This window comes from Microplitis mediator, chromosome 1 (assembly GCF_029852145.1).
Source record: "Microplitis mediator isolate UGA2020A chromosome 1, iyMicMedi2.1, whole genome shotgun sequence".
NCBI classification, from domain to species: domain Eukaryota; kingdom Metazoa; phylum Arthropoda; class Insecta; order Hymenoptera; family Braconidae; genus Microplitis; species Microplitis mediator.
In genome coordinates this window covers 23,399,767-23,416,910 of record NC_079969.1, presented here as the reverse complement: position 1 = coordinate 23,416,910, position 17,144 = coordinate 23,399,767, and the positions used below count along the sequence as shown (strand labels likewise).

At 30.4% G+C, this 17,144-nt stretch overlaps 1 protein-coding gene across 1 annotated transcript; it reads left to right on the top strand.

The window, feature by feature from the left end:
- The first annotated feature begins 973 nt into the window (after positions 1–973).
- On the top strand, positions 974–14,943 carry LOC130678236 (uncharacterized). Its single transcript, XM_057485338.1, has 14 exons — positions 974–1,290; positions 1,596–1,708; positions 2,595–2,730; positions 4,017–4,130; positions 5,480–5,798; positions 5,882–6,039; positions 6,147–6,373; positions 7,623–8,582; positions 8,654–8,881; positions 9,574–9,626; positions 12,291–12,373; positions 13,033–13,071; positions 14,021–14,233; positions 14,309–14,943. Exons 2-14 carry the CDS (start codon positions 1,664–1,666, stop codon positions 14,611–14,613), a joined length of 2,880 nt encoding a protein of 959 aa, XP_057341321.1. The 5' UTR covers positions 974–1,290; positions 1,596–1,663; the 3' UTR covers positions 14,614–14,943.
- Positions 14,944–17,144: the final 2,201 nt, after the last annotated feature.

Below are 17,144 nucleotides of genomic sequence, written 5' to 3'. Positions count from 1 at the left end.
CTGCGGTAATTTTTGGCCAAACTTTTCTCTCAAACTAAACCTCTAAATGCAGCAAAAATAAGAAGGAGGCTTGATGCATTACTCTATAAACTAGCAGTCTGCGTTTTGATTTTTGAAAAATATTCATTTGTTTAAGAGAGAAACATGGACAAAGTTTTCATTTACTGTGCAAATGCAATTAGGATAGTTCCGTTTGTTGACTTGAGTGTGATAGAGAAAAAAGTTTAGACCCCTCTTAATTTCAAAATTTTGTAAATGCGCATTTAGATCAATGAAAAATTAGTACGCGCATTTTTTCGAAATATTTTTCCTTTAATTATTTACTCTATTTATTAATAATTTTAAATTTGTCCGATGTCTGCTACATTCACACTCATCATTTAAAAAATTTTCAAATTATTAAGTGCATTTTTTATAAATAATATTTTTTAAATTATTTACTCTATTTATTTACAATTTAAAATTTTTCTGTCTACTACATTCAGTCATATTTTATGAGTGTAAATGTAGCAGACATCAGACAAATTAAAAATTATAAATAAATATAGTAAATAATTTTTAAAAAAATATTTCTAAAAAATGCACTTACTAATTTTTTAATTTTTTGAATGTGCGTTTTTTTTATATTTTACATTGTTAGTTATTTAGTCTATTAATTAAAAATTAAAAATTTGTTTGACGTCTGCTACATTGACACTCATTATATTTTTGAATCATGGCGCCAACTAGAGATTGATAATTTAAATTTCTCCCGTGATTCACAATCACGCTGCCAGATGTCAGACTTTCAAAATTCTCAAGTACGTGATGTATAAAATTTATCTCTATCTGATGTTCACCATTTCACTCTTTCCCATTTGATTAGACCCACAGTTTACGAAAGAGCAACAAAGACAGATAATATATCTTTGCAAAATAAAATGTCAAACACATCTATAATTTATTAACTTCATGTATATATATTAAATATATATATATATATACTCATGTATACTCCTGAGAGCCGGGTTTTCTCTCTGATGAATAAAAAAATTTTTGTAATTAAGTTTTTTTTTTTATTTTAAATAGACGGCCATTGTTAAATATCGCGTAATCGATTAGTGCACTTAACGTAAATAAATGTACGTACGTTAAATATAGTAACATGTTTAGACTACACTAAGAGCGTAATTGTGATAGTAAATTTGTGTGATGAAATAATGTATTCTTATAAATGCTTACTGATAATTTTATTTTATCCGGTATCAAGGCATTCATTAACAGAGGATAGTTTTTTTTATAAACAATTAGGTAATTTTTTAAATGTTTATATATTATTGTTATTCAAATTTAATTAATATATAGATGTATTTTTTTTATTATTCAATATATATCAGATTAAATGTCATTTATTATAGATTTCAATTTTTTTTTCTTAATTATTTTACAATAAAATTTTTTTGTAATGAAAATAAATTTAAAAAAAATAATTAGTCTGTTAAATATCAAATTGAATAATTAATTTTTTATGGTAAAATACATATTGGAATAATTTGGATAACGGCAAGTTGTTTAATTAATAATTAATTTATTTACTCTTATTGTTATTATTGTAGATGTGACATTAGAATGACAATGTGGCTGTGAAATAAGTGACGTATGTTACTGAAAAATATCAAATTCAATGCTCATGGCTAAAGGAAAATTTCGAGGTTCCAATGGGAATAAAGTAATAATTTATATAAAAGTTATTTAATTATGATACTGAAAGTACCAGATATTAATCTATTTTTTTATCTTAAGGAAGCTGGTCTGAGATACAAAAAAAAGAGGATTTTGTGATTTTTTTTTCAGACCTTCGTTATTAAAATTCTCAAAATTTGTGACATTACTAAGCATCATTCCAAGAATATTCTGCTAAATTTTCATAAGAAAATATTGAAAAATAAGCCAGTGGTAGTGGGGAGAGACGAGTCACTTAAAAAAAGTCTCCGTGCCTTAGGCAGGATAACTTATGACTGCCTCATCTGAAATGAATAAACCAAAAAGATTTCTCTAGTACACAAGTTTATCTTAGATTTGAACGAAGGAATAAACAAAATTTTTATTTTTTAATTTTTGGTAAAGGTGCAATAAAAAAACTCTGATTTTTCCCAAAAATTCTTCCTTTTGTTTAATTAAAAAATAAGTAGTTATTGAAAAAAAAAATCCTTCGTTCAAATCTAAGATTAAAGTATGTACTAAAGAAATCTTTTTGGTTTTTTTATTTCAGACGAGGCAGCCATGAGTTATCCTGCCTACGGCATGGAGAATTTTTTTTAAGTGACTCGTCTCTCCCCACTACCACTGGCTTATTTTTCAATATTTTTTTATGAAAATTTAGCAGAATATTCTTGGAATGATGCTTAGTAATGTCACAAATTTTGAGAATTTTAATAACGAAGGTCTGAAAAAAAAATCACAAAATCCTCTTTTTTTTGTATCTCAGACCAGCTTTAAAAAATTTATTCCTGCATATTTTTAAAATGTTTATTTCTAGTTACCAGTAACTTGTCTGTTCAGTATCATATTTAATTATGTACATTTTTAATAAATGTTAATTAAATTTTCTACAGGCTCTGTCATACTCAAATGGAACTTTCAAAGGAGCTGAAGTTTTTACAACCGAATTTGATATCAATGAAACGCCTCCTAGTGCAAGAACTTTACTTACTAAGGGATATATTCAAGATGAAATTAATTCTTTTTCAGGTATGATACTAGTCCTACAATTATTAAAATTTTCAAATAATTTTAATTGAAGTATCAATAATAATAATTATTAAACAAATTAATTAATATTTTAATCCAAAGTTATCGTATTGTTAAATATAATTAATATTATAAGGATTATAATAACTAATCAATGATAAAATTCTGATAGTTTTGTGATTTCGTAAAGATTGTTTGAACAGCTGAGAAGTTAAGTAGACTTACAAGTATTTAATTACCGTGTGTAGTAATTAATTCGTTTCGTTTAATTTATTACAGTGAATTACAATAAGTACAATGTACTTTATTATCGTGGTATCATTTGAATTTTAAATGTTAATTTTTAAATTTATAATTATTCGAGTATTGTAATAAATTATAATGACATATTTAGTCTTGCTGAATTTTTTTTGTTTAAAAAACTTATGTCAGAAAATTAAAACTCTTATAGAGCCGGAATTTTTACTTTGATTCAAAAATAATAATTGATAATTAATGCTGTCAAACTTTTGATATTACGGCGGAAATATTGGTCGCATAAAAAAATTTTTCAAATAAAAGTTGTTCAGAATTTAATTTTATAAAAAAAATGTCTCTTTTAATTTTTTTGTAGAACCAATAAGAAAGCCGTAATTTCAAAATTAAGATTTCCGTAATTATCAAAAATTTGAATCATTAATTATGAATCTTAATTTTGTAATTACGGTAAAAATATTGGTCGTATAAAAAAATCATAAAAGACATTTTTTTTGTAAAATTAAATTTCCTATAACTTTTGTTTCAAAACTTTTTTTATAAGACCAATATTTTCGCCGTAATATCAAACATATGAACAGTTCATTTCAAAATTGAGCCAAAAATCTTGTCCCTACTCATATATTTTATAATTATGCATTGAAATTTTTCAGCTACGAAATTTGTGAGATAAAAAATAAAAATAGTCATTGACTTTTGAAATAAAATGCGTACTTGTATTTTTAGAAGTAATAAATAATAAATAAAAATATCATCAATTTATATTAATGAAATGAATGTACTGTCTATTAATTTTATTGAATGGCTTGAACTTCAATTGTTAAATCAATATCTATTTTTATTTTCGACTAAGTGGTTTACTGTAAATATAACAATCGCATTTATATTTAAGCGGCAATTTATGATAGAAAATTAAAGTCAACTTTTTTTTTATTCTTATCAACTAAAGAAAAGTTTTAAAACTTTATACAAAACTTTTGTCGCTATTATTAGCTCCAGTATATGGAATAATAAAAATATTTATTGTGTAGGCACTACTGTTTCTACTCGTGGAAGGTTTATGACTGAACAAGAGAAAGCAAGATGCCCTAATGAACGTCCACTTTATCTTTATATTCAGGGCCATACGAAACACAACATTGATAGTACGATTTATTTATTTTTACCAATACATATATTGATTTTTTATATCATTTATTAAGAGCATTCTCAGACAGTGCTCCCACTTTTTTTTAAATATTCGATGACTCAACTGTCAAAACCATATTGATATTTTAATAATTAATTAATTAATTAATTAAAATAAAAATCAAGGAATTTTCGGACCCCCCTCCCCTGACTTTAAAAATATTCAGTGACCTTGAATTGTAACTGTATTAGAATTTTATTAATTAAGGGCATTCTCAGACAATTCCCCCCTCGTTTTAAAAATAATCAATGACCTTGAACTGTCATAACAGTTTAAAAATTTTATTAATTAATTTAAAAAAAAATTAAAGCTTTAATTAAAAAAACGACAACGCAGTTACAATTTCGCCGAGACACAGATTCAAAAAAAAATTATTTACAGTTGATGTCAATTAGGAGTTGAACAAAATTTGGAAAATAAATTTTCGCCTAAAAAATTTGAAAATTCAAATTATAAAATTGACATGAAGATTTTACTGAAACTTATATTCCAAATTTCGTTTAACTCCTAATTGACATCAACTGTAATTTTTTTTAAAATCTGTGTCTCGGCGAAATTGTAACTGCGTTGTTCTTTTTTCAATTAATGCTTAAACTTTTTTTTAATTAATTATTAAAATTTTAATGCGGTCATTACAATTGAAAATCATTGAATATTTTACAAAAGTGGGGGGACACTGTCTGGGAATGGCCTTAATTAAAAAAAATTGAAGCGTTAATTGAAAAAAGGACGACGTCGCCGAGGCAGATTTTCAAAAAAATTATTTACAATTGATATCAATTTAGAGAAACAAAATTTGAAAAACAGATTTCAGTTAAATTTTCATGTCAACTAAATAATTTTGAATGTCAAATTTTTTAGGCTAAAATTTATTTACCAAATTTCGTTTGATTCCTAATTGATAACAACTGTGAGTAATTTTTTCAAAAATCTATATCGGTCGTTGTCCTTTTTTTCAATTAATACTTTAATTTTTTTTCAAAATTAATTAACAAAATTTTAATACCGATATGATAATTCAGTCTTTAAATATTTTATAAAATTGAGGGGGGGGGGGGGCACTGCCCTAAAATTCGCTCAAACGACATTTGTTAGATAAATTTTAGTAAAATCTTTGTCAATTTTCAAATTTGAATTTTAAAATTCTGTAGGCTAAAATTTTTTTACCAAATTTCATTTGACTCCTGATTAATTACTAAAATTTCAATACCTTATGAAATCTCAAGGTCATCGAATATTTTTAAAAAGTGGAGGGGGGGGGGTGTCTGAAAATTTCCATAACATAAAATATTAATATATTTACAGTGGCAATTCAAAAAATAAATGAAATAATAAAAACAGAGCATCAAAGCTCATTAAATAGACCAAGTAGATTCACAAATGCTCCGCCGCCTCTTATGAGTTTGCATACAGGAGTTCCTTCAGTAGAAAAAATATGCATTGGCATTGAAAACGCTCCTCAAAATTTTGATTTACGCGGGCGTATTATTGGCACCGGAGGAGCCAATTTATTGTACATAAGAGGAGAGACTGGAGCTACTGTTACTTTAAGAGGCCGAGGGTCTCAATTTGTTGATCCTTCCCTAGGAACAGAATCACCTGAGCCACTTCACTTGTACATAGAGTAAGATCCATTATAATCAATAATTTTATCACCAGTTTTATAATTTAAATTTCAAATAAAAAAAATTTTATTAAATTTAACAGACATCCGAAACCAGAAGCGTTACAAAATGCGAAACAATTAGCAATTAATTTAATACAGACGATGCAGTCGGAGTTTCAGTCATTTATACAACAGCAGTTACCACCAATCCAACCGCAGCAAGTTATAGAAACTCCACAAATTCAACAAATTCAACAAGGTAACTTGTTTATTTAATTATACTTCGAGTGCAAAGCGATAAATGTTTTTTACTCTTGATTCAATTTTTTATTCGGTCGTTAATTGATTGGATTTTTTTTTTAATAGCTCACTTTCAAACTATGAATATTGGCGCGTTAACTCAGTCGAACGTCGTTACTATTCAGCATCAAGATATTATACAACACGCTCAGAGTAGTGTAGTTACACTACCGGCTACAATATTGACAGCAACAATGACAGGGGGACCGGCTCCTGGAGCTGGTGGACCTCCGCCACCGGGAGTACATATTCCAGCACATTCTGGGCCTTTGGTACCTTCTTCACAACCTCAAGTAATTTTCTTTTTATTAATTCACTGTAAAAAATCGGGAGTGAATTCGGAGCGATCTGGATTTTATTTGAATCCGAAATCACTCGGACTTAGAGTTTTAATATTAAAATAAAGATCTTTTAGAAGTGAATTTCACTCCAAGGGAATTAAATAAATAAACAGTAATTTACCCGCAATCACTCCGGATTTAATCCGCGAATTTTTTACAGTGAAATGGAATTTGATTTTAAAGTTAAACCTCAACGGTCACGAGTCCAAAAGATCCCGGTAATTTTTCACTCAAAACGTCAATATCTAGTTCTTTGAATTTAAAACTCAAAATATCTTAATAGATATTCTTATGGAAATTAACGATATTTTTATTTATTTTTTTTCACATTTCCGCAGACTCGGTATTTTTTTCGAATATTTATAAGAAATTGACCTTTACTCTATAATTAAATTACTTACGTACTTAGTTAATTATTGTAATTTTTAAAACTTAATTTTGAATTTATTATACTAATTGTAAGCTAAAGGTCAACAGTAATTAACAAGAATATAATTAACCCTCAACGGTCACGAGTTCAAAAGGTCCCGGGTAATTTCTCACTCAAAACGTCAATGTCTAGTTCTTTGAATTTAAAACTCAAAATATCTTAATAGAAATCAAGTTTTTAAAAAAAGTCAATGATACCTTTTTTGTACAGAATTTAAAGCTCTACAAAAAAGGTATCTTGCAATTTTTCAGCTGACTCAATATTTACAGAGATATTTGCAAAAAACCAATCACTATTTTAATTTATCATGAAAAATTGTGCACTTGATTTATTAAAATAAATCAACTTTTTGTAAAGTTTAACTTTTTCATTGATTTTATATAAAAGTTCATTTATTCTTCCGTAATTTATCACAAGATTTAATTAAAAGTATTTATAATTAACAAAGTTGTAGCTTATTTTGTTCAAAAATTAACTTTTTCCGTTTTTATTTTTGTCCCAAATATTTTTTTGTGTCTAAAAATTAAAATTTATCATAAAAATAAATTGTAGCTTCTACAAAATATTTAAATAACATCTATATAAAATTGCAAGTAAAAATAATGATTAGTTTTATTTCTCCAGCCGATCAAATTCACCAGAGTCCTATTGACTCCTCGTGATCGTTATGATTCGTCTGTAGGTCTGACTGTTGAGGTTTAATTATCATTATTATTATTTTTAAATACATTATATATATTTATTTACATACATATATATATACTTCCTTAGGAAATGCAAGCGTTAATATCACCTGCATCGTCTGTTGGTCAAGTGCAATTGATCGGACCTCCACCGACCGTCAGTCAAGTTCAATATCAAATCCACCCGAGTCAGCCAGTTCATATCCAAGGAATCCAAATGCCATCGGTATCGCATTCTTCCACGCCACCAATCGCACAAATGTACGTTATGAGCCACCCGCCACCTCAGAGTCCAGGTCAGCATGGATTTATTACCAGTAGCAGTGGGTCAGTCAGCGGAGCAGTTTCTTACGTTTATACACAACCAAATATCCAACGATCTGCATCACCCATCGAAGCTGTCAATTTACAGCAGCCACCACCGACTCATCAGCCTCCACCGCCTCTGTTACATTTACATTTTCCTCCCCCAAATTTCCCAGCAAATCAGCCGCCACCCCCGATACCCCAGACATATCAGATACAGTACCAGCAAACAGGACCTCCACCGCAAGCGCAATTCATCTTACAGTCTGAGGAACCAACTCAGCTGCCCCAAAATCCTGACCATGCTCAACATATTTTACCAGCTCAGTATGAGGGCCAGCCACCTCATCATCAGTATCCACTGCAGGTCCCTCCGCCAACAACACAAACTTTTATTGTGCCAAACTCTCCTTCGCCGAACCATCATCATCACCATCAACAGCAACATCAACATCAGCATCATTACCAACAGCAGCAGCATCATCATCAGCATCAGCATCAACATCATCGTCAACCCCCGCTTCTAATGGGAGTCGAGGGACAACACGAGGGAGCAATTGATCAAGGGCCACCTCAACCAGTGCCACCACCGCCCCAGATGGTGCCACCGCCGACTGTTAATCAATTACCGAATTCCATGAATATTTTAACGACTATGCCGCCACCAAATCAACCACCGCAGCAAAACGCGCCCTGGCTCTATCAAACCCAACAACCGCCACCGCATCAAGGACAGATACAAGTATATAAATAATAATAATCATAATAATTGATGGCAGTTAGTTGCGGGGTAACCATAACATAATTCCATAGGTTCAGGTACCGGCACCTCAAGGGCTGCATCATGCGCCGCCCTCGCAAGTTCAATCGCATATTCAGTATCATACTCATCAATTGCAATGTCAAAATGGCCAGATATCTACGCAAGTCCACTATGCTATTCAACCACCGCATCACTTTGAAATGCATAAGCCGGACTCACCAGAGCATCATAAAGGTCATGGGGTTAAAAGGCGATTTACTGACGTTGAGGGACTTCAGGTAGACTATTTTACATGAAAATAAATTATGATCCTGAAGTTTGTGGACAGAAGAAAATTTTCGGATTTTTTTTTCGAACAGATAAATTACAAAAAAAAAAAAAATAATAAAAAAATGCACATGAAGGAAATAAAAAAAACTCTAAGTGCAATTTTTTAAAATATTTTTTTTTTTATAATTTATCGTGTTTAAAGAAATCCAAAAATTATTAGATGTCGGGTTCAGTATCATAATTACGAGCCTGAAGTTTGTTGACAATTACAAATTTTCGTATTTTTTTTTGAACAGATAAATTAAAAAAAAAAAAGTAAAAAAATGCACATGTAGAAAATTAAAAAAACTCTAAGTGCAATTTTTTTAAATATTTTTTTTTTTATAATTAAGCGTTTTTTAAAAATCCAAAAATTATTAGACGGGTTCAGTATCATAATTGCGATCCTGAAGTTTGTTGACAATTTTCGGAATTTTTTTTTGAACAGATAAATTACAAAAAAAAAAAAACCAAAAAAATGCACATGTAGGAAATAAAAAAAACTACAAGTGCAATTTTTTTAAATATTTTTTTTTTTATAATTTATCGTTTTTTAAAAATCCAAAAATTATTAGACTAACTTCGGTACCATAGTAAATTTCATTGATGTCTCATTAAATAAAATGATAATTATTTTTTTTTCTTTAATAATTAAATATAGGAGGCACCTCCTTATCAATGTGGCCCGCCGCCTGTACAACGTCACGGAAATGGGTGAGTGGAATTAAAAATATTATTTAATAAATTAAATTAATAATAATTATGATTAATTAAATAAAATTAATGAATGAAATTGAATGGATGGAGGTTTATTTTAAAAAGGTTACGGTATTTGAGAGAAAAGGAACACAATGATGTGAAAATCATTTTCGATTATTATTTTTTAATAATTTATTTAATATTTAATATGAAAATAAAAATAAAATTTCCATCTTTAGAAATACTTATTGACGAGAAGATATAGTGCAGATAAATCCGGAGGCAGGATATAGAAAATTTAAGTTTTATTTACAGATACATATATATATTGTTAATATTTTTTTATTTATAAGCTTATTCACTACATAACGTTTATTATTTATTACAGAGTTACACATGTGCTTTTAATGGTAAAAACAAATTATTCTACGTAAGATAATCTATTTGTGTAAGTAATTAACCCTCAACTGTCAGACTTCTACAGACGAATCATAACGATCAGGAGGAGTCAATAGGACTCTGGTGAATTTGATCGGCTGGAGAAATGAAACTAATCATTATTTTTACTTGCAATTTTATAGAGATGTTATTTAAATATTTTTGCAAAAGCTACAATTTATTTTTATGATAAATTTTAATTTTTAGACACAAAAAAATATTTGTGACAAAAATAAAAACGGAAAAAGTTAATTTTTGAACAAAATAAACTACAACTTTGTTAATTATAAATACTTTTAATTAAATCTTGTGATAAATTACGGAAGAATAAATGAACTTTTATATAAAATCAATGAAAAAGTTAAACTTTACAAAAAGTTGATTTATTTTAATAAATCAAGTGCACAATTTTTCATGATAAATTAAAATAGTGATTGGTTTTTTGCAAATATCTCTGTAAATATTGAGTCAGCTGAAAAATTGCAAGATACCTTTTTTGTAGAGCTTTGAATTCTATACAAAAAAGGTATCATTGACTTTTTTTAAAAACTTTATATCTATTAAGATATTTTGAGTTTTAAATTCAAAGAACTAGATAATGACGTTTTGAGTGAGAAATTACCCGGGACCTTTTGGACTCGTGACCGTTGAGGGTTAATTATATTCTTGTTAATTACTGTTGACCTTTAGCCTACAATTAGTATAAAAAATTCAAAATTAAGTTCTAAAAATTACAATAATTAACTAAGTAAGTAAGTAAGTAATTTAATTATAGAGTAAAGGTCAATTTCTTATAAATATTCGAAAAAAAAATACCGAGTCTGCGGAAATGTGAGAAAAAATAAATAGAAATACCGTTAATTTTCATAAGAAATTATTGACGTAAAACAACAGTAATCTATTTAAAAATAATTGTTGATATAAAAAATTTATTACTAGTAATTTAAAAATACAAAATAGTATGTTGTGTAATAAGGGATGAAACAAAACGATTTCAGTCCAGGGTGGTTGACTTCTATCACCTGTACTCTGAAATTGGGTTCATTCTGGCCACACACAATATTTTTCATGATTACCTGCATTAGAACTCAAAGTTTCATTGTCAGCAGCCAGTCAGGAACCAGTTAATTTAAGACCGACCATTAGCGTAAGCGTAAATTGTCATTTGCAATTTATAATTAAGCAGTAACTCTACTATTTATTATTCACACTAATTTTTATAAAACTGAATCACAGTCAGAACATAAAATAGTATATTACACACCTAGGGAGGAAAGTAGGACACTCTAATCCAAGTGTGTGGCAAACTCGTGGATTAGAACGTCCTACCTTCCTTTGTGGTGCGTATACAATTTTTCACCAGATCTACACCTGAAAGTTTAAATTTTTGCCGCCGTTTGTAGGAAAAATGGCGCATGCACTAATTTTCAAAAAATCCATATGAGAATCCAGCCTAGGTTCCTATATGGTTTCCTATAGGAATATTAATCTGTTCTTCTATTTATAGACGCGTATCAATAGACCATAGGCATAGAAATCCAGATATCCCGGATTCTATCAAAATTATTTGTATTGAAACCCAGGCTTTCATGTGAATTTTCTACAAATAAATCCATGCATCCAAGTTCGTATGTCAAGTTCCTCTATGGGAATTCAGGTACCCACAGTTCCCTGTGTAGATTTCCCATATGAGAATCCAGAAACTCATGGCTTCCTACATGGATTCTTATATAAATCCATAGACTTCTTCATTAATTCCTATGGATTCTTACATAATTCTCTACTTTCCCATATGGATTCCTATGGGTTCCCATGCAATCTCACAGATTTTTTTGACAGGGTTGTTTTTCCAAGAGAACAAAACGATTTTCTTCCCTCCAAAGTGGGCAAGAATTCAAACCTTCGCCGCAGGTATGGTGAAAAAATTAATTCGCGACATCGGACTGACGTTATCTTGTTCCGACTGGCCGTAGAGACACCGAAACCCCAAGTTTCATGCTGGGATCATGAAAAGTAAATTTTGGTTAATAAGCTGATAACAAAATGGCCAACACTATGAACAAATTATACAACACAGTATTGATAACAAATAAAAACATGCGACACTCGTTCGAGGTAGACCTTATGGACGTTGAAATAAAATTTATTATTTCAGAAATATCCATGGATCTATACAACAGATTAATTTGAATTAGTCTGTTGTGCGTCGTTTGATTAATTATTTTGAAATTGTTTAAGCAGACAGCAGCAACTGATGCACGTTCATCCCTTAGGAGGTATCGGTCATCACCACGAAGATGGAAGTCAGCTGCTAATTCATCCAGGTCTGTAGCTAAGAGTATTCGAATCGGAAAATGCCAAATAATTCGTTATTTTAGTCACTAGTTTTTTTTTACACAAATAGCAGCATTGGTTGTCTATTTAATTATTTAATTATAATTAAATAAAAAATGAGTATATAAATTTATACCAAAATTGCTATTTTTCGACGAGTATTTGGTATTGTTTCCTTGTACTCTTAGGCTGTAGTTGTAATGTAAACTTAAACCTTTTTTTTTAATTTACTTATGAATATTATAGCGCGTTTAATAACCGCCAATGATGGGAGTGTGAAAAACGTTTTTTTTCTGCATTTTATTCTTTCAGATTTTTTTCACAATGACACTTGACAATGACATGATCATTTATTTATAAACTGATTAATTTCTGCTTGTGTATATTAATAATTTATTGCTGAAAATATTTTTTAGAACCCGCGGGATCCTAGACGGCCTGATGACTCCACCAGGAATAAACTTTTGTGTTTTAATTTTAATTTTAATCTTTTCATTTTTTTACAGTCCTAATTTCGTTTGCTCTACATTTTCAAAGGGATGCGGATATATTTTTAATTATAGTTTTTTTTTATTTTTATAATAAATTCATAAGGTTTTAGTAGTCAAGTTTAATTAGACACTAACTGTTTAAATTGTTGTATATGCAGGTGAGAAACGGCATTTGGATCAATCAGGATCGAATTCAGGTAATTAGTCTATTTTTTTTTATAGTACAGTCGGACCTCGTTATAAGACTACTCGATATAACACTCTTCCCCTCAGATTGTTAAAACTCGCTCGGAACGCTCCCCCACCAGCAACTTAATGACAATTTTGCGGTGAAACTTCGCTATAAAACTGACGGGTAACACGCGTTAATATCCTCTACAAAATATTGCAATAGTTCAAAATTTCTATTAAAAATCATGTTAATAAGTAAGTTTCGACCAGCACGATAACAAGCTTATGTGTTGGCCTATTTTCGAATAAACACACACAAAATCCGTGAAAAAAGGACACAGCACGATAATAAGCTAATTAATGTTCTCTACTAATGTTTTTAATTAATTGAAAATTTTTTATTTATATACTTTAATAAGCAAAGAGAAAGCAATAGACCTTGCAGGCCATCCCTGAAATTTCCCATCTTAGACCTAAAAGGCAATGGACCAAATCTAATAATAAAACAATTTTTTTTCGCGGGGATATTAACGCACGTAACCAACTGACGAACATATGACTAAAATCGAGATAAAATGTACAGACATATGACTTTAAATCTGTCTACTTAAAGTTCTAAATTAAGTATATTTTTTATATGAAAATTCAGAAGTTTAAGAAAAGTTCAAATTTAGAAGTTCTCCATGAGTGCTATTTTTTTTTAAATTCTGGAACTCCGAGTGACAGAGCGAATCCGGGTTGAAATGAAATCCGTATCTACTCTCGATTTTTTACACTATACAAAATTCCTAAAAGTCCCTGATTAAAAATACTCATTGAAAAGTATTGAAAAAGATGAGAATTGGAAGTTAAAATCTGTCCGAAATTTATGTTCTAAATTTCCGAATTTTTTAAAATCTCACTAATTTTTTTCACCGTTTGTCAAAGTAATATTACAAGGTCAATAATTTTCTACTTGATTTTAATGCAATCTAGGCAATGATCAAAATTTCGCTGGAGACTGTGGCCCAGGGCAGCAAATTCCACCGGCCCCCTTGCCGTGGCAATCTCATCACGTTCGTGTTCCTTGGTCTCGACCTCCACCTCCACCGCCACCTCCACCGCCTCCTCGAGAGGGAGAGCACCACGTGTTGTATCCAGTGCCACCACTACCAACAAATATGCCGCCTCCCCAAATTAGGCCGAGAGGTAAGATGATAATGAATGAGAACTCGGGTATGCGAACAAGACGGTAATAATAGTAATACCGTGGTGTTTCTGGAGGGCAAAATCAACAACAACAGCAACAACAAGACGTCGATCGAACTAGATCTCCTGTCCAAGGAGCGACTATGGAGCATCACATGAATGTCGAGCATAATCAGCTGGCTCCTTATTCGGCTAAGCCGCCACCATACAATTCACTACCATTAATGCAGTCTGTCTGCAGTGCACCGCCACCACCACCACCATTACCACCACCGCCACCACCACCACCCCCATCTCATCATCATCAACAACGACCTCAATACCAACCGGTCTCACAAGGACATCAACCCCCGGTGGCTTGTCCTCCATGGATCAATTAATTGTATCTTCATATTGGCTCACTAGACAAAGATTAAATTTACTCTGGTAAATTATGATCTTTGCTTCATTAACCCCATCATCATAATTAAATATTTGTCTGTGAAAATTTTATCAATTGTCGTTACAAACTAAGGAGCCTTGATGTTTAATTATTTATATTTAAATTAACTGTAGCTCAGGTATTGAAACAAACAAACAATTGTAAAGTTCATTTTTATCAACGAAATGCATCGACTAAAGCGCGTCCAAAAACATTTATCATTTCAATATGTAATATATATTATAACCAATTTAAATTTATTGTGTACAGTTTAAATAAAAGTTGTTTCTATTTATAAAAAAAGTATGACAAATCAATGAGGGTTAGTATGGAAAGAATATTGATCGATTTTTTTTGTTTGAAGAAATTTAATTTATGGAAACATTTTATCATTTTTTTAGTAATATACTTTCTATGCTAATCCGCTCGAATAATTGTGTACCTTTTTATTTTCAGAGCATTTAAATTTTTCCGATATTAGGTCCCTGGTGTTGGTTTTTTTTTTAAATGCACTACTAAGTACTAATGGCATTTAAAAATTTTAATATTGAGATACTATCGTATTTTAATGACACGGAAATTGTGACCCAGTTAAATGCTACGGCACTTGTTTTAAATAATTGATGGATAATTGGAAAATTTTTCGGAAAATTTTACTGCATATGTGAATTTTAAGATAACGCGCGAACGTATGATTTTTTTTTTCGAGCGGCCTTTGGAAATTCATATTTTGGGATGGAAATTTTCGGGAGATTATTTATTTTATAAAGTTTGGGGCCTGTGAGTAATATTAGGAATGGTGTAGAAGTGGGACATAATTTCGGCAATAAAATTGCTCGTGTTTGTCATTTTTTTGTCTATTCTTTTTTAGAAATTTTTTTTTCATCATTCCGCTGATGAGTAGAACAGTTTTAAAAAATTTGGAAAACGGTTGACCCTGGGGACAACCCCAAAACTTTCCGCTGTTTTCAAAAATCGGACCGAAACCAATAACTTTTTTTTTTTTTGAAAATTTTCAGAGCGGGAAGTTTAAAATAGATAAAAAAATTCCTAATACAAGTATTTTTATGGTCAAAAGTGGGTCGATCCCCACCAGACCATTACCGTAAAATTTCCCGTCGTGAGAAAACAAAAATTAAAAAATTTGAAATTTTTGATACTTCAAAAATTTTTAAAAATCTTGAGCGATCTCCTAAACTTAAGATTTGAGCTCAAACTTGTTGAACTTTTTTTTATTTTTTATGATAGGGGAGAGTGGGGCAAAATGGGCCCTGGGGGCAAAATGGGTTGACATTTATATTACATATAAGCCCTTATTTCTTAAGGGGCCTATTTTGCCCCACTCTCCCCTATGCTAAATTATAAAATAGTGAGAGTGAAAAAAAATCAAATTTTTCTTCAGTCCTCATACGAAAAAATATATAGCCAGGAATATATGCCGGCAAAATAGCATACATACGACAATACTACAGATATAAGCCCGGATATATACTATTTTGCAGGGATGTATATTTTTGTGTGCGGGTCATCCTATAGGTATACGTTTTACTTCTCTCTAAACATGAATAAGTGAAATAAGTGAATATTCACTAATTCTGAGTGCCAACCGAACCACTTTTTGAAATAAGTGGTTCGATTTGCACTTCGAATTAGTGAATATTCACTTATTTTCACTTATTCATGTTTAGAGAGTTGATAAATTATTTTGGTTGGAAAATAGTTACGACCATTGCCCATGTGGAAAAGAAGCTAACTAGCCCGTATGATTTGAAAGATGGTAGATGGTAGATGGATCAGCGATTGGCTGTCGATAGTTGAAGTAATTCGTGTCAATTAGATAGAACAAACATACCGGGATTCAAATGTCGACATCGATATCAGTTTAAGCACGCTTATCCCGAAATGCAATCAATGCGGTTGTAATTAACGCGGCGATCCGATCTTGAATCCCATTCATATTGGTGTATAATAGGATTTCAGGGATTGTTCACGAATATACCGGAGAATTGCTTACCTTCATGAGCCCAATCGCTTGACAGGATTCCCGGCGCATGAATTGTTTCTACGTTGCTACCGACCAACGTGATTCGACTTATCACTGTCTTCTGTAGTCAATGTGTGCGTTTACTTTGGTATAAATGATTACCGAATGCGGGAGATAATTGGATGCTAAATTATGCAAAATCAAGAGACTTTCATTTACTCAGTCCTTAATTAGAAACCTGCATATCCTGATGATATGAAAAAAATTTATGTAGTGAATTAAAATTTTTGGAAAAACTTGTTGGTAGAACTGTTTCCTATACGCAATTACCGATGCTTAACTAAACAATCAATTTACAGCATTTTTATTATTTTTTAATTAATAGCAGAGCTTAAGCTCAATGATGTTAAATTACCTCAGAAAATTATTAATAAAAAATAAGTAAAAAAAGAAAGAATTAATTAATGTAACGGGACCTAAGTCCACCTTCGCCGACCGGAAGACGA

What these genes read in the sequence shown, in the direction of transcription:
- LOC130678236 (XM_057485338.1), top strand. Translation starts at nt 1,664, where the DNA reads ATGCTCATGGCTAAAGGAAAATTTCGAGGTTCCAATGGGAATAAA. An exon ending in TCAGCTGCTAATTCATCCAG is followed by an intron (nt 12,374 to 13,032) that starts GTCTGTAGCTAA and finishes TTGTATATGCAG; the next exon opens with GTGAGAAACGGCATTTGGAT. An exon ending in TCAATCAGGATCGAATTCAG is followed by an intron (nt 13,072 to 14,020) that starts GTAATTAGTCTA and finishes AATGCAATCTAG; the next exon opens with GCAATGATCAAAATTTCGCT.